General features: G+C 37.2%; 2 protein-coding genes across 11 annotated transcripts in view; one reads left to right on the forward strand and one right to left on the reverse strand.

The window, feature by feature from the left end:
- MPLKIP (M-phase specific PLK1 interacting protein) overlaps window positions 1–18515 on the reverse strand; it is an 811813-nt gene that overhangs the window by 152397 nt on the left and 640901 nt on the right. The window lies entirely within an intron of this gene.
- The window catches only part of SUGCT (succinyl-CoA:glutarate-CoA transferase), a 772786-nt gene that overhangs the window by 150384 nt on the left and 603887 nt on the right, over window positions 1–18515 (forward strand). For all 7 annotated transcript variants that reach the window (XR_007724059.1, XR_007724060.1, XM_050783317.1 and 4 more), the window contains exon 8: window positions 2375–2518. Coding sequence is in view for 5 of the 7 variants with exons in the window: in XM_050783317.1 (XP_050639274.1) it covers window positions 2375–2518 (144 nt within the window). In the remaining 2 variants the exon portion in view is untranslated. The remainder of the gene's footprint in view (window positions 1–2374; window positions 2519–18515) is intronic.

An 18515-nucleotide genomic window follows, 5' to 3' on the forward strand; every position in this document is an offset into this window, starting at 1 on the left:
TTCTATCTATCTATCTATCTATCTATCTATCTATCTATCTATCTATCTCATTGCAGTTGTTTTTGAAACAGGGTCTCAGTCTTTTGCCCAGACTGGAGTGCAGTGGCATGATCATAGCTCATTCCAGCCTGGAACTCCTGCACTCAAGTGATCTTTGCACCTCAGACTCCCAAGTAGCTGGTACGAGAAGTGTGTGTCACCATGCCCAACTAATTTTTGTGTTTTTTGGTAGAGACAGCATCTTACTCTGTCACCCAGGCTGATCTTGAACTCGTAGCCTCAAGTGATCCTCCTGCTTGGCCTCCAAAGTATTGGGATTTATAGGCATGAGCCACTGTACATGAACACATTTTCTTTATCCATTCATCCACTGATGGACATTTGGGTTGATTCCATATTTCCGCTGTTGTCAGTAGTGCTGCAATAAACATGGGAATGCACTTACCTGTTCGTTATTGATTTTCTTCTTTCTTGGATATCTACCCAGTTGTGGAATTGCTGGGTCATATGGTAGTATTATTATTATTATTTTTTGAGATGGAGTCTCGCTCTGTTACCTATGCTGGAGTGCAGTGGTGCGATCTCAGCTCACTGCAGCCTCCGCCTCCTGGGTTCAAGCAATTCTCCTGCCTCAGCCTCGTGAGTAGCTGGGATTACATGTATGTGCCACCACACCTGGCTAATTTTTGTATTTTCAGTAGAAATGGGGTTTCACCGTATTGGACAGGCTGTTCTCGAACTCCTGACCTCAGGCGATCCACCCGCCATGGCCTCCCAAAGTGATGAGATTACAGGTGTGAGCCACCGTGCCCAGCCTTTAGTGTAGCTTTTATTGAAAAAAAAAAATCCATATATGAGTGGATCCAGGCAGTTCAGAACTTTGTTGTTCAAGGGTCTACGTAACTTTGAACTTGTCTCTCGCTTTTAAGACATTAAATAATTTTAAATTCTAATGACAAATTTAATTTTAAATATATTGATTTAAGGCATTACATTACAACTTTTGACAATAATGGTAATAGTAAACTGCCAGACATTTCCAAGTTTCATGGCAATATCGTCCTTGAAATTGTATTGAAAAGCAGGGAAAAAATAAGTTTAGCTACTCTACAGTCTCAGTTACTTGCTTTAAACATAATTTTGGAAAACAATACTTTTCAAAACAATTAACATGGTTTATGATGGGATACAGAAAAAGGACAAATTAACTTCTGAAAATGACTCAACGGAAGCTAGAATTAATTAATAAGGAGGTAATTGAATGACTGCATCAACCAGATGAAATGTGAAATGTGAGTTTTTTTAGGTATTCTGTGCCATTTAAGGCTTATCAGAATTAAAGGTAGTGACAAGTAGAAACTGTCTGATATATCAATGATTAATAATAATGTTGATGATAATTTTGATAGGTGATTTTTATTTTATGTCAAGTACTGTTCTAACATGTTTACATATGGGCCAAGAATTGGATTATCAAATCAGACTGACGTGAAGTGGAGATGTTAATCAATGTTAAGCTTTCCTTATAATTTCAAGAATACAAGCAATCAAAAGGTTCAGGAAAAGCAGAGACAGGTCCAGGACATTGAGAGAGGCCCCCAGATCCTTTCTTACTGCAATAGACAAAACTCTGCGGCCCAGAGCAGTAGATGAAGTCCTTAATGAAATATATGAGTTATTAGCAGGCAGTGTTACAGGCTGTGAAACATCTCCATTTTATACCCAGATAGTTGCAAAGCTCATGTCCTGTGCCCCGTGCTCCATGTCCCATAAATCTGTAGATTCTCAGTTTATCATAGTAATCCTAATCCAGGGGCAGTCTGCTGAAAGCTTTTTATGGGTAAGTAGTCTTTTTAAAAATTATTATGCAAACACCGTTAGTATTTTTGCCAGCTATTGGCATGCTTATAAGGAGGTTTGATCAGATTTTTTACTTTCTTTTTTTTTTTTTTGTGAGAGAGCCTCTCACCCAATAGGAGAAAAACACTGCTTTAACTCTTTCTCCCCAATAAATTAACCCATTTAAATTCAATTAATTTTTTTTAGTATAAACAAGATAAAATATATCAAGAAAGAATTTAAAACATTTGAAACATCAGATCGGTTTCTAAAAAATCTTTTATTTTTAGTTTGGGTTAGTTAGGTTAGTAGGCATGGCGGAGAGAAATACACTGAGAATTATATAGCAAATATAAATATTTTCCTATTACCAACAGATACTCACAATAGCAATTTATTTTATTAACTTTTTTGTGTGTGTCTGCACATTTCATAGACAATTCTTTTTTCTATTTCACATTAGAAGATTTGAGAAATCATATAGTTCTTTTAATGTTTAATTATTTCTTCTTTCTCAACCCAACCTTCAAATCAGGATGGAGATCCAGTTCGCCCAGGAGTAGCCATGACTGATCTTGCCACGGGCCTGTATGCATATGGAGCTATTATGGCTGGATTGATACAAAAATACAAAACCGGAAAAGGACTGTTCATTGATTGTAACCTACTGTCATCCCAGGTAACAATCCAAATAATATTTCAGATAATGTTATAAAAACTGTGTCTGGGTTATACCTTTTCAGATCAAATTCTGTGGTCACATGTACAAAAACAATACAAAAACCAACACAACAACAACAAAAACTGTTTTGTTTTGATATACTTTCTCTCTCTCTCTCTCTCTCTGTGTCTTTCTTTCTTTCTTTTTGACGGAATTTCACTCTTGTTGCCCAGGCTAGAGTGCAATGGCGCGATCTCGGCTCACTGCAACCTCCACCTCCTGGGTTCAAGCAATTCTCCTGCCTCAGCCTCCTGAGTACCTGGGGTTAAGGCATGTGCCACCACGCTCAGCTAATTTCATATTTTTAGTAGAGATGGGGTTTCTCCATGTTGGTCAGGCTGGTCTCGAATTCCTGACCTCATGTGATTCGCCCACCTTGGCCTCCCAAAGTGCTGGGATTACAGGCATGAGCCACTGCGCCCGGCTCATGTACTTGTTTTCATATTAAAATACACGGACCATGAAGATTTTGTTGTAATGTAGACACCATTGTTGAACTCAAATTTTCCAGGCTGTTTTTACTAGAATGTGTCTGTTGCTTCTTGTAAGACAAGAGATATAGTTGCTTCATATGTACCCTATAACTTCTTTTGACTTGTTTCTTCACCTTTTATGTGCCATGAACCCCTTTGGTAGTCTGGTGAAGTCTGGACTTTTCCTTGCAATTGTGTTTTTGAACACATAAAATGAGGTACTTAGGATTACAAAAGAAGCCAGTTATGTTGAAATATATTCAATGGAAAAATCAATTTTCTATTATTAAAAATATAATTTTTTCTAACACATTAAGCCACAATATCTAATAGTGGGTATAACACTATTACAATTTTGAAGTCGTGTTGAAGATAAATGGTATTTCATGGTATCTGTAGTAATTGTAATATGATACAATTGTAATATGATAATATTTATTCGTGATCAAGTCATAGGTACTCTTGTGGTTTGTCACCTACATTTATAATAGAAGAAAATGCTAAATTTTAGTTAGAGGTTGATGAAAATAAAGATATACTTTTTTTTTCACTCGAGTTGATGAACTCCCAGAAATCTGTTTATAGACCCCAGATAAAGAATTCCTGGTTTCCATACTTATCAGTTATGTTGTGCTAAATACTAAACTAGGGGAATAAAACGGTTAACTCACTGTCAAAATGACATTTTGCCTTCTTTTCACTGGATCAGACCCAGATGCTGTACCATATGTGGAAGTTGATTCTGAATAGATAATTTTTCCGTGATAGAAAAAGAAAATATCTGATTTGTGCATGGAGACATTTTACTGTGGGAAAAACTACTTTCTAGACATAGAGACCCCAGTTGGGAATTTCAGATTTAAAAGGCATACATGGGAAAATAGTAAACTTGGAACACTGCTTTGGATATTTTTTCCTCTTAGGCAAAATTAAGGAGGTATATAGAAATAAAAAACATCAATATAGTTGAAAATGAAATACTACGTATGGGTTTTTACATAACAGTAGCTTCAAGTCACAGTCAGAATTTTAATGTTTCTATAAAAAGGTGAAAGAACTCTGTTCAAATGAATGGTTTCACTCCTTAATAAAGAACTACAGATGTTAGTTATGGGAGGGTGCAGAAAGTCTTTTCTTCCCCTAATTCTAAGCTGTAAGGAACCTGAGGTAGGGTAAGCAATGAATAAAAGTTGCACATCCAATAAGTTTGGAAGCCATGAAGGTTTCATGGGTGTGTAACCTGTGCAGTCATGGGTAACCCTGGGCTTAGTTCAATGTTCTGCTGTCACTGTCTTGAATTTGTTAATAACTTCCACAGGAGGCCTTACAGTTTTTTTTTACATCAGGACTCACAGATCATGTAGCAGGTCATGGAGTTGGGACTCTACTTAAGTCTCCTAATTTTTACCTAGACTACTTTACTCTAATGTGTAAAGAGTATTGTATTGTTTAGATGAGTATCGTAGAGTTTAATTCGCTTCTAGCATGTAACTAGTGGTTCACCATGTGAAGGTGTGTATTTCCCTGGGAGTAAGGGTGGGGAAGGTGGAATCACCGCAGGGCCCCTTCAAAGTGAGGGCACAGTGAGGGCAAACTCATGCATATACATACAGGTATATAGTCAGTCATTTTTGGGGTGTGTGTATGTGTGTGCGTGTCTGTGTCTATTTTTATTGTCCATGTTTCTCCCTGAGACGGTAAATTCTATGATGGCTGGGACAATGTTTTTGCTTACAATGGTATCCTCAATGCCCAGCCCAGCCTTTGTCAAAAATTGGTTTTTCCAATTCTTTGAGATCAATGTGAGAACTACTGTTACCAATGGGAATGTCTCGTAACCCTTAGGTTTGCCAGAGAAGATGAGAAAAGATGGTAAACCATTAGAATTACGATAAGTACTCAATAAACAGCTAATGATGAGATTATTTGCTTTTGGCAAACACAGTAGCAGTGATTTGGCCTATTGTACTACAGTTAACTCAGATTGCTAAAATTAGTGTATTTCAGTCACATTAACTATCTTTTTTTCTTTTTCTGTAAGCTAAGCTGGAGTGCAGTGACGTGATCTCAGCTCACTGCAACCTACGACTCCCAGGTTCAAGCGCTTCTTGTGCCTTAGCCTCCTGAGTAACGGGGACTACAGGCATGTGTCAAAACTCCTGGCTAATTTTTTTTTTTTTTTTGTATTTTTTGGTAGAGACGGGGTTTCACCATGTTGGCCAGGCTGGTCTTGAACACCTGACCTCATCACCTGCCTTGGCTTTCCAAAATGCTGGGATTATAGGTGTGAGCCACTGCACCCGGCCAGGGCCACTGTGCTGAGCAAGAGTTCTGTTTCTTTATCCATAAATTCTAATAGGTGATGGTCTTTTAAGGCAAAGAATATGTCTCTTCATAGACTTGCTACAGCTGCGCCATTCAGAATAGCTTCTGGACTGTGAGTAGTGGTTAGAGAACTTCAAAAGGCAGTTGTAACAGATAATTTATTCTACAGCTTACCTGAAGTGCAAGGCAATGCGTGGTAAGAACTTTTTCACTCTCTGGATTCACTGCATCCTGAGCTCTGTTTTTTTCTGTTTGCCTCTGCTTTATTCCTTGTCTCTGTCCTCCCTTTCTTCTCATGTGCCCTTCTCTAGCTTGGGCATCTCTTTTCTCTTCTTTGTCTCTCTCGTCTATCTTTACTTTCCTGTTTTCCTTTCTCCTCTATGCTGTCGACCTTCTTCCCTCTCCCTCCTTTTTATCCCTCCTTCCTTATGTGGAACTAAGGTTGTAGCCATTTTGGTTTCAGATCTTGCATTTTTTTTTTTTTTTTTAAGGAGATACGGTCTCGTGCTTTTGTCTAGGTTGGTATGCGGTGGTGCGATGATAGCTCACTGCAACCTCGAACTCCTGGACTCAAACAATCCTCCTTCCTCAGCCTCCGTAGTAGTTGGGACTACAGGTGTATGGCATTATGCCTGGCTAATTTATATATATATATATATTTTTAGAGATCAGGGGGTCTGACTGTGTTGTCCAGGCTAGTCTCGAACTCTTAGCCTTAAGGGATCTTCCTGCCTTGGCCTCCCAACATGCTGGTATTACAGGTGTGAGTCACTGCATCCAGCCAGATCTTACATTCTTACACCATATTATTCCGAAAAGTTTCAGAATCTTACAGTAGTTCCTATGAGAGAAAAAGGAAGTTCCCTTTTCCTAGAAGTTCCAGAAAGCAAGAACATAATTTCACTGGTTTAAGTGACCATTCCTAAACTGATAAATGGGGCCTGAAAGATAGAACACACTGAGCGGCTTAAGCGATTCCTGGTACTAGAGATGGGGTTAACTCCACCCAAACCGTATGGCTGAGACTGGGGGACAGGTGATTCCTCCGAAGAATGGTATGGTTATTTTTTGGCCAGAAGAGAGGGAAATGGATGCTGGGGAAGCAATCCACAAATATTTACTCTCCTAATGTAGAGGGTTGTTTTTAGGATCTAATGCAATAAAGGATGTGAAAAATACTTTGTAAATCAGAAAATATGATGATGACAAGCATTAATTTTATTCGGTTATTGAAAAAATAATTCACTGTTAGTAATGTGTTGAGATTAAAAAGTTGACTAATAACATAATTATTTTATCATAATTATTATAACTTTTCATAATAAACCTTGACTGACTTCAATTTGTCTTTCAATTTAAGATAACACTTATAAATTCTAGATCCAAAAACCAACCACAACATGGTTAAAATCTACTTTATGTAAATAAGGAGTGCTATTTCTAGGTACTTTTTAAAAAGCATAACAGGAAACTTCACCTTTTTTTAAATTTAAAAAAAAAATTCTTTTTTTGGATATAAATGTTCACCTGCATTAAGCAGATAACATTTGAACTTAATTTCAGCTGCCTGGAAAATGAATACAATTTCATGCAGTAGTAAAAAACATACTTTTCTACTCATTTTGATTATATTATATGGAATGACGAATGATTATAACATTGAACATTAGTTGCTAAAAATTAAATTGTTATAATCCTCTTAAAAGTGATCTAGTGTAAAAAAGACAATTTACACCCGATTGGAATAGTAGCTGATTATTAACTCAGAAACGATTGCCTCAGCCACAACAAAACCATTTCAAGTAGTTCATTATAGAGACATGACAATTGCCAGGATGTGGTTTGTAGTGGGCACTACATTTTTTATAGTTTTAAGGCTATAACTTTTAACCCTTTTCAAAAATTCTTTTGATTTTTTTTTTTAGTCTGAATATGATTTAAATTTGTCCAGTCAAGACAACTAACATCAGCATCTAAACAGTGTTCTTTAGATGACATTGGTAAATAACAAGGAAGTGGGTTTGGATGTGGTTCTACTTATTCTGTTGCTCTATTCTTCTGTTGTGGCTTACAGAAATATCTTTTGGAAGTTTTAATATCCTTCCTGTACTTAATTGCAACCAGGCTCCCTTAATTACTACTACAATGAGTTAGTTTTTTTAGCACCATAATTATTTTCACATACAGAATGTTTTGTCACTTTTGATGTCACTATCCTTTACTCACATATGTACATTGATCATATTATATGAACATATTCAAGTAGATACAATTTTAATTCTTATCATTTTGACTGATAAACTTTTGAATCTCAAACAAGTATAGTAATCTAAAATTCATTGTTTTGTGTCCTTAGATATACCTGTGTTTCTAGCTTTTTAAAACAACTCTATATCTTTTTTTAAATAATTTTATTGAGGTATATATTACATATCATAAATATTATAACTTAATGATTTTAGTAAGTTTAGTGAGTTACGTAACCATCACTATTAATCAGGTTTTGATAAGTACCCGTATTGTTACTTCTGGTGCAGGTCTTGCCTATGAGGCTAGAATGGACAAGTTTTGACTGGGGAGAGATCTGGGACTAGGCTGACTTAGAAGAAGGGGCCCATTATGACTTCTGTGGGCCCTGGGAACTTTTGCCTTTGTGGGTCCTTTCCTTCATAAAAATATTAAAAATTATATTCTATAACTGCATTGGTATAACAATGAAGATAATTCATTATTCTACATTTATTATTATTACACTTTTTTTTCTGATTTTAAATGAAATGAAAATTGCAACATTTTGTGTATCCTTAAAGTATTTTGGGTCTTAAGCATTGTGCCTACTGTGCCTAATTGATAGATCAGCTCTAGAAGGATTTCCTTGAGAAAAGCCCGTGAATGTACAAATCTGTGAGGAAAGCAGTTGTGTATTCAGGAAGGAAGTAGAGCTAAAAGCTGAGATTGTGTTGAAGCATGAGTATAGGAGGAAAAAGTAGAGAGGCAGCACAGTCTATGACTAAGGAAATTAAGAGAACTCTTCAAAGGGAGTTTTGTTTTTTCTTCCTTTGAGGGAGAAGGAAAAATAGAAGGTTATAGCAGAAAGTTGGGTATGATACTAACTGTGGGCTTGTAATATGTAGTTTTTATTTTGTTGAGGTACATTCCTTCTATACCTAATTTATTGTAAGTTTTTATCATGAGAAGATGTTGAATATTGCTAAATGCTTTTTCTGTATTCCCTGAGACAATCATATAATTTTTATCCTTCATTCTGTTAATGAATCCAAAGCAGTCTCAAGTAAAAAACACAAAGCTGGAGGTGTCATACTTCTTGATTTCAAAATATAATACAAAGCTATTGTAATCAAAACGGCATGCTGTTGGCATAAAGACAGACGTGTAGACCAAAGGAACAGCACAGAAAGCTCAGAAATAAATACACACAGTTACAGTCAATTGATTTTTTGTTTGTTTGTTTTTGTTGTTTTTTGCAGACAGGGTCTCAATCTGTCACCTAGGCTGTCCAGTTTAGCAGCACAATCTCACTGCAACCTCTGCCTCCCAGGTTCAAATGACTCTGCTGCCTCAGCCTCCCAAGTAGCTGGGATTATAGGCACGAACCGCCATGCCCAGCTACTTTTCGTATTTTTAGTAGAGACAGGGTTTCACCATGCTGGCCAGGCTGTTCTTGAACTCCTGACCTCAAGAGTGCTGGGATTACTGGCACGAGCCACCCCACCCAGCCTGAATATCCAGTTTTACCAATACAATTTATTGGCGAGGCTGTACTTTCCCTATTGTATATTGTGGCACCTTTGTCAAAGATCAATTGACTGGCCAGGCGCACTGGCTCATGCATGTAATCCCAGCACTTTGGGAGGCTAAGGTGGGGGAATCATTTGAGGTCAGAAGTTTGAGAGCAGCCTGGCCAACCTAGTGAAACTCCATCTCTACTAAAAATAAAAAAATTAGCCGGGCGTGGTGGCATGTGCCTATAGTCCCAGCTACTTGGGAGACTGAGGCAGAAGAATCTCTTGAACCCAGGATGTGGAGGTTGCAGTGAGCCGAGGTTGTGCCAGTGCACTCCAGCCTGGGTGACAGAGCTAGACTTTCTCAAAAATACCAAAACAAACAAACAAAAAACCAAACAAACAAAAAAACAAACTGGATATTCAGATGCAGAAGAATGAGGTTGGACCGTTATCTTACACTATATGCAAAAATCAACTTAAAATGGATTAAAAGGGCCAGTGCAGTGGCCTGTAATCCCAGTATGCAGGAGTATCACTTGAGGCCAGGAGTTTGGGACCAGCCTGGCCAATAATAATGAGACCCTGTCTGTACAAAAAAAAATATAAAAATTACCCGGGCATGGTTGTGAGCACCTGCAATCCCACCTACTTGGGAGGCTGAGGTAGGAGAATTGCTTGAGCCCAGGAATTAGAGGTTACATAGAATTATGAGCGTGCCACTGAACTCCAGCCTGGGTGACAGAGCGAGACCCTGTCTCTAAATGTAAATACATAGATAATATTGATTAGAGACTGAAACATAAGACCTAAACTGTTAGACTACGAGAATAAAACATAGGGAAATAGCTTCTTGACATTTTTTTTTGGTGAAGGTATTTGGATATGAGCCCAAAAAGCACAGGCAATGAAAGCAAAACTAGACAAATGAGATTGCATCAAACTAAACAGTTTCTGCACAGCAAAGAAAACAATCAACAGAGTGAAGAGACAACTTAAAGAATGGGAGAAAATTTTTGCAAAGCATATATCTGATAAGGGGTTATTATCCAAAATATATAAGGAACCCAAACAGTTCAATAACAAGGAAAACAAATAACCCCATTAAAAATTGGGCAAACGACCTGAATAGACATTTCTTTCTTTCTTTTTTTTTTTGAGATGGAGTCTTGCTCTGTCACCCAGGCCGGTGTGCAGTGGTGCCATCTCAGCTCACTGCAACCTCCGCCTCCCGGGTTCAAGAAATTCTTCTGCCTCAGCCTCCAAAGTAGCTGGGATTAGAGCTGCGGGCCACCATGCCCAGTTAATTTTTGTATTTTTGGTAGAGATGGGGTTTCACCATGTTGACCAGGCTGGTTTTAAACTCCTGAGCTCAGGTGATCCACCCGCCTTGGCCTCCCAAAATGCTGGGATTGTAGGTGTGAGCCACCGCCCCTGGCCAGACATTTCTTGAAACAGGACATACAAGTGGCCAACAAGTATTTGAAAAAATGTCCAACACCATGAAACATCAGGGAAAATGCAAATTAAAACCACAACCTCAAACTTGTTAGAATTGCTATTATCAGCAAGACAGATAATAAGTGTTGGCGAGAGTGTGGAGAAAAAGGAACACTTACACACTATTAGTGGGAATGTAAATGAGTATAGCCATTATGGAAAGCAGTATGGGGGTTCCTTAAAAGAATTAAAAGTAGAACTACCATATGATCTAACAATCCCACTTCTGAGAATATATCAAAGGTGAGAAAATCAGTGTGTTGAATAAATATATGCATTCCCATGTTCACTGCAGCATTGGAATCAATCTAAACGTAAATCATCAGATGAATAGATAAAGAAATGTGTTATATATACACAATGTAATATGGTTTAGTCTTAAAAATGAAGAAAATCCTATCATTTGCAACAAGGCATATGAACCTGCAGCACTAAGTGATATAAGTCAGGCACAGAAAGAAAAATATCACGTGGTCTTGTATATATGTGGAATCTGAAAAAGTTGAAGTCATAGAGGCAGAGACTAGAATGGTGGTTGCCAGGGGCTGGGGGTTGGAGGTGGGGGCAGGGGGAGATGATGGTCAAAGAGGACAAAGTTTCAGTTAGATGAGATAAATAAGTTCTGGAGATCTATTGTACAGCAAGGTGACTAGAGTTAATAATAATGTATGCTTTACATTTCCTAAGAGATTAGATCTTAAATGTTCTTATCATAAAAACACAAATATATGAGGTGATGAAGGACAGACATGGTGGCTTATGCCTGTAATCCTAATGCTTTGGGAGGCTGAGGAGGATGGATCACTTGAGGTCAGGAGTTCGAGACCAGCCTGGCCAACATGGTGAAACCCCATCTCTACTAAAAATATAAAAATTAGCCAGTTGTGGTGGCGGGCACCTGTAGTCCCACCTACTCTGGAGGCTGAGGCAGGAGAATTGCTTGAACCCGGGAGACAGCAGTTGCATTAGCCGAGATTGCACCACTGTACTCCAGCCTAGATAATAGAGCAAGACTCCATCTCCAAAAAAAAAAAAAAAAAAAAAAAAAAAAAAAAAAAAAAAAAAAAAGAGGAGATGTGTATGTTAACTAGCTTGATTTAATCATCTCGCAGTGTATTCATAGATCAAAACATTATATGTACTATCAATATTTATAATTTTATTTTCAATTAAATCAAAAATCATCAATTTAAAATATTGAAAAAAAAGGATCTGTTATTAAGATGAGTAATTAGGAAGTTAAACCAAAAAAGGAAAAATCAGATTATTTACAAAGAAAGCTCTAAAGAATTTTTGATACTCTATCATTTTATGTTGCTGTAATGCTATTGGTTAGGTTAAATGCAAATTGACTTCAATACAAAATATGGTTTGTTGTCTTCTTGAGGAAAACTGAGTGAAATGTAAGTGAATTGGGAACATGCTCTGGTTTTGTATACTGAAGTCATTAGTTATATTCATGGGCATTGCATATTTTTATATGATATGAACTAAAAAGGAAAGTCAGGTCTTCAACTTGTAATAATTGATAATTACTAGTGGGAGGGTACCCCAAAGGAAAAAATAATACAATGGGGAGACATATTTTATGGTGATGTAGCTTAATTTTCTTATTAGATACTTAAAAACACTTTGGAGCTTTCAAATGTTGTAAAACAATAGAAAAATAGTTGAGTTCAAGATATAAAAGAAATAGGAATAGAAAGATCTATTGATGTTAACATGTATTTCCTGAATTTAGATTTTGTCCTTGCAGAACCTAGTAGAATCATGAATTTAATGGACTATTCCTAAAGCTGTGTTTAATGATATCAGAATCATCTTTGTTGTCTACTTTTAGAGTTAGAACAATTTGTTTTTGTTACTAAGTTAATTAATTTCACCTTTATCTTTGCATTTTCTCAGGTCAGGGAATTTTTTATTTTATTTACTTATTTATTTATTTTCTTTTTTTTTTTTTTTTTTTTTTTGTAGGGGGCAGGAATTTTATTTAGAATGAAATGTTGCCATCATGTCCTTGTTTGTTGGCTAATCAATGGTGACTATTTACCCATCTTAATTTATGGACCATGTCTGTAAACTAGATCATGTCTCTTTGGTCCCAACTATTATGGCATCATTGTAGCTAAATGATAAATAAACCACCTGCATCAAGCGTCATGGTTTCATTAGGCCCACGTGGATAATCCAGGATAATCTCCCATCTCAAGATATTTAACTTAATCACAACTATGATGTTCCCCTTACCATATAAGGTGGCATATTCATAGGTTCTGGGGATAAGGACGTTGACATCTTTTGGAGACTATTTTCAGCCAACCACGGGTGGTAATATGGAAGGAGGAAAGAGTAGACATAGTAGTGGTTAAACATTGTAGAACATGTCAAGCTTTCTCCTGCTTCAGGCCGTTGCATTTATTGTTTGGTGTGACTGACTGAAAGCCTTCTCCTAGCAGTTGTGATTGGTACTAAATCTGGCCATTTCTTCATACTCCTGTGAAGAATAAACATCGGGTGTGACATTTCAAATAATAACCCTATGTCCTATATAGTTAGTAGGTCCCTTCAAAGTAAAGAGTCAGTAACAGGCTGTTTTTTGTTTGCTTGTTTGTTTGGCTGGGAAAGAAGGACTTTCTTGGCAGGACACTGGGCCAAGCCTGTAGAGCAGGAGTTGACTACTAGTGCTGTTTTGGTGGAATGGTAGTAGAAGCAACACAAGACTGCAGACAGCTTTAATCTTTCTGTCACTTGGACCTGGACTGGAGGGTGGTATTGAGAAGGTTGACATGACTTCTGGAAAAGAGTGCTGTGATTATTATCCTTGTCTGCCAAGGTACAACACTCACTGGGAGGGTGCTATAAGTTTGCTGATCTTGGCATAGGTGCTGCATTACATAGGCTGTTTATATTCTCTAAAGTTGAATTATTGTGATCAGCATTGAGCAATAGAACTTAATGTGATGATCATATATTTAATTTTTTTTAATCTTACAACCTTGCTGGGCTCATTATTTAGTTCTAAGAGTATTTTAGTGGATTCCGTAGGATTTTTCCAGTGTGAGATTACATCATCTGCAAAATAAGATAGTTTTGCTTTTTTCCTTTCCAATCTGAGTGCACTGTATTTCTTTTTCTTGCCTAACTGCCCTGGACAGAATTCCAGTACAATGTTGAATGGAAGTGGCAAGAGCAGGCATCCTTTTCTTGTTCTTGATCTCAAGGCAAAACATTTCAGTCTTTCACCATTATGTATGATGGTAGCTGTGTTTTTTTCTGTGATACTCTTTTTTTTTTTTTTTTTTTTTTAAGTCAAGGTCTCTCTCTGGCACCCAGGCGGGAATGCAGTGGCATGATTATGGCTCACTGCAGTCTTGAACTCCCAGGCTCAAGCATTCCCCCACCTCAGCCCGCTGAGTATCTGGGACTACAGGCATATGCCATCATGCTTAGCTAAATTTTTTTGAATTTTAGTAGAGATGAGCTCTCACTATGTTGCCCATGCTGGTCTCAAACTCCTGAGCTCAAGTGATCCTCCTATCTTGGCCTTCCAACGTGCTGGGATTACAGGCATGAGCCATAGTGCCTGGCCTTCCTTGTTATGCTTTAACAGGTCAAGGAAGTACCCTCTGTTCCTAGTTTACTGACTGTTTTTATCATGAAAGAGTGTTGAATTTTGGCAAATGCTATTTCTGTGACTACTGACATGATGATTTGTTTTGTGTCACTTATCCCATTTATATGTTATTTGGTTATTGATTGATTAACAGTTGACATTGATTTTTGTATATTGAACCAATCTTTCAACCCTTGGAAAATTTTCAGTTGGTCAAGTTGTATGATCCTTTGTATGTATTGCTGTACTCAGTATGCTAGTATGTTGCTGAGGATTCTTAGGTTTATATTCATAAGGGATATTGGTTTTTATGGTCTGTAGTTTTCTGATGATGTTTTTGTTAGTTTTTGGTGCCTGAGTAACATTTGCTTCATAGAAAGAGTTGAAAAGTATTCCTTCCTCTCCTGGCTTTTGGAAGAGTTTGTGAAGAATTAGTACTAATTTTTCTTTTATTGTTTGGTAGAATTCATCAGTGAAGCTGGAAAAAAAAAAAAAAAAAAAAAGAAAAGAAAGCCTGGGTTTTCCCCCACTAAACTTTAAACTCATTCTGCTGTCTTTTGTGGTTGCCAGGCTGCTAGTGTTTAGTTTCTGATGAGGCTGTTGGTTCTCAAGCCTGGTAGAAGTGGATGATAATATGGCAAGTTAAGATGTCACAAAGCTTGCTGGTCTTATTAAAATTCAGGTTTTTTTTTTTTTTCCTTGGATAAAAACTCATCAGTTATTGCAAGGTTTTAGTTAATTTCCAGAGTTTTCAAAAATTTGATTTTGAGAATTTTTGCCAGTGTTCTTGTTGCTTTTATGGCAGAAGACTTTATTTCATCTTTTTTGAGTGTGCTTATTCCCCACATCTGTAATTTAAAATTCCCTATTAGCCCTGTTAAAAAAATAAAGAGTAACAGATGAGATTAATTTTGATTATATATTTTATTCAACCAAATATGTCCAAAATATTTTCCTTTCAAAATGTAAAATTTGTTTAAAATTAATCATTAGACATTTTACTTTTTTCTTATATGATGTCTTTCAAGTTTTATATGTAGTTGTACATTTACAGCACATCTTAATTTGGAATATTGCCATCAAAGTCTCAATAGCCACATGTGGGCAGTAGCTATTGTAATGGTTAGAATAGTCTTAGAACACAGAAGAATGGCCTGATGCTTTGAAATTTGGGTCTTTTCTTTCTTCCTTCCCCACTCATGTTGAAAGTGAAAAATAATGTTTAACCGCTACTATGTCTACTCTTTCCTCCTTCCGTATTACCACCTGTGGTGAACTGAAAGTAGTCTCCGAAGATGTCCACGTCCTTATCCCCAGAACCTATGAATATGTCACCTTACATGGTAAAGGGAACATCATAGATGTGATTAAATTGAAGATCTTGAGGTGGGAGATTATCCTGAATTATCCATGTGGGCCTAATGAAACTAAAAAAAAATGGGGTTCTTGTAAGAGAGAGGTGAGAGTATCAGAGTCATTACAATAGTCTCCTTACCTGTGGGGGATACATTTTAAGATCCCCAGTGGATGCGTGAAACCATGGTTAGTACCAAGCCCTATAAATACTGTGTTTTTTTCCTATACATGCATAACTATGAATAAATTAGGCACCATAAGAGATGAACAATATGGTAAAATAGAGCAATCGTAATAATATACTGTAATAAAAGTTATGTGAATGTGGTCTGTCCCAATATATCATTACAATATGTACTGTACTCAACTATTTCTAGATTGCAGTTGAAAGTGGAAAGTGAAACCACAAAGTAGAGGGGACTACTATAGTTTGAGGTGTGATAATGGTAGCAAGAAGTTGAAGTGATTTGGTGAATGAGATCACACATCTAACAAATGCACTCAGACTCTAGAAGCTTAAAGAGGCAAGGAAACAGATTCTCACTTGAGAGCCTCCAGAAGGAACCAGCTTTGTCGACACCTTCACATTAGCCCATGTGGAGTGGTTTCAGACTTCTGACCTCCAGGATTATAAAATATTAAATTTGTCTTATTAGAAGCCACTAAGTTTAGGGGCAATTTGTTACAGCAACAATGGGAAACCAGTTCACCACCTTAGCAGGTGGAGGTGGCTACAGACAGTTTTGGTTTTATATACCATTGTGTTGTTACTATTAAAGAACATACATTCTGTACAAATGAAGGTCTGTATCAGTTCTGATTCAAGCTTTCATTGCTGATGGAGTGGTATTCATTTTTAATGTCAGCGATTTTATATTTTAGGTGGATTTTCATAGGGACAGGGGATTAACACATTGTTGAGACAATTGTAAGAAATTTTAGCCTAGCTCTATAGTCTGTATTTTTTAAATTTCCAGGAACACTGTCTTCTTGGTGGGATAGTTATTTTCAGTTCAATCAGTTCTTCCTGAAACTGAACCACACTTATAGGATAGACATAATTCAGATGCATTTTGAGGTTTTCTTTAAAGTAAGCTGTAGACACTTAAAGCATGATTTGAAATCATGTAAGTCATTGAGTCCTTTATGAAATGATGATTTCCTTTCCACCAGACAGCTCTGCAATTCTTTTATATCTTTGATTCTGTTGAATTCAAGCCAGGTCACAATAGTAAAATGAGTACATTCTCCTTTTGCCTTCTGCTAAGTCTATAGGCCCAGTTTGATTTTGAAATTTGTACTTCATTAAGTAAAGACATGCTTTTAAAATTCTGTGACTGTAGTTTCTGGTGCAGTATAGTCAGATATGTTTTGTCAGGTTTAGTAATGCACTATCTTATCTTGTAAGCCCCTGAGGGAAAATCAGGGTGCATCCATCTTTCAGTCTTTTAACTACAGAAGCTCTTGACTTGAGATATCAGCTCAATGAATCTGAAATTTAGTTTATTCTGATACACATTCTACTTCTGTATTTTCTAACTGTCCTCAAGCTGTTGCAGATTGATATGTAACAGCATGAAAAAAAAGCATATTGGTCACTTCATCATATTATTTAATGAAACCGATTTAGAAGATAGGTTCAGAGCTGTATTTAGAGCATAAGTTTTCTTTCAATGGAGGCTGGAATTAATGAGTCACATTTTTGTTTGTTTAAAAGTGTTGAAAACTTTTTTTTTAATTGTATGTAGTCATATTTGGTAATGAGAATTTTTCTGTGTTTAAACCATACTTAAGATTTTGATGGCAGCTTGTTAGGTCTTGTTGTCACTGTGAAAAAGTGAGTATTAACCATTTTGTCGTTGTTGTTACTGCTAAAAGTCTCAAGTTGAGTGTGCTTTGACACTCAGGAGGACTCAATTTGGTATCTAAGCTGTACCTTGGTCCTTTACAACACCAGTGCTTAAAGTTGGCTGCCCACTGAAATCACCTGTGGAGTTTTCAGAACTTCTGCTGCCTCTTTCCCATCCCCAGAGATTCTAATTTAACTGGTATAGGGCATGGCCTGTGTACTGAGGTTTTAAAAATCTCTCCAGATGATTCTGATGTGCAGCAAAATTTGAAAACTGCTGTCCCACAGAATACTTAATGAACTTACGATATATAAAAGTACCAGTGAGCTTTTTGAAAAAACGATTCCTGGGCCTCACACGCAAGCATTGAAATCCACTCAGTCTGGGGCAGGATTCAGGAATCTGCATTTTGGAGCAGCACCCCAGATAACTCTGATGCAGTAGACCTGGGGGTTACAATTTAAAAAGAAAGTATGTTTTAGGGTAAACCTGCAAGGTGTGTCTCTTATATAGAGAGGCTTCTTGGATGGTCCCACTAATATTATCATTTGATACTCCTAAAATTAAATGGCATCTTAGTTCCCCAAATAATTTTTAATCAAAACTGAAGTTGTAGCAACTTTCTTGACTGGTCTGGGGGATAGTTCTATACTTAATGTCTTTGCTCTACAGGCTACCTCAGGACAGGGGACTAAAATACAGTGATTTAGAAAGAACTTTTTTTGTTTTTTTGAGATGCAGTCTCACTCGGTCACTCAGACGGAAGTGCAATGGCACAATCTTGGTTCACTGCAACCTCCGCCTCCTGGGTGCAAGCAATTCTCCTGCCTCAGCCTTAGTACCTGGGATTACAGGCACGTACTATGGCACCTGGCTATTTTTTGTATTTTTAGTAAAGATGGGGTTTCACCATGCGGGCCAGGCTGGTCTTGCCTACTCCTGACCTCAGGTGATCCGCCTGCATCAGCCTCCCAAAGGGCTGGGATTACAGGCGTGAGCCACTGCGTCCGCCCTGGACAGAACTTTAAGACTTGATGACTGTGTGGACACAATGACCACAACTGAGGCAACAAGGATATGGACTAAGTGCATAAC

Source organism: Macaca thibetana, chromosome 3, assembly GCF_024542745.1.
Source record: "Macaca thibetana thibetana isolate TM-01 chromosome 3, ASM2454274v1, whole genome shotgun sequence".
Lineage (NCBI taxonomy): Eukaryota > Metazoa > Chordata > Mammalia > Primates > Cercopithecidae > Macaca > Macaca thibetana.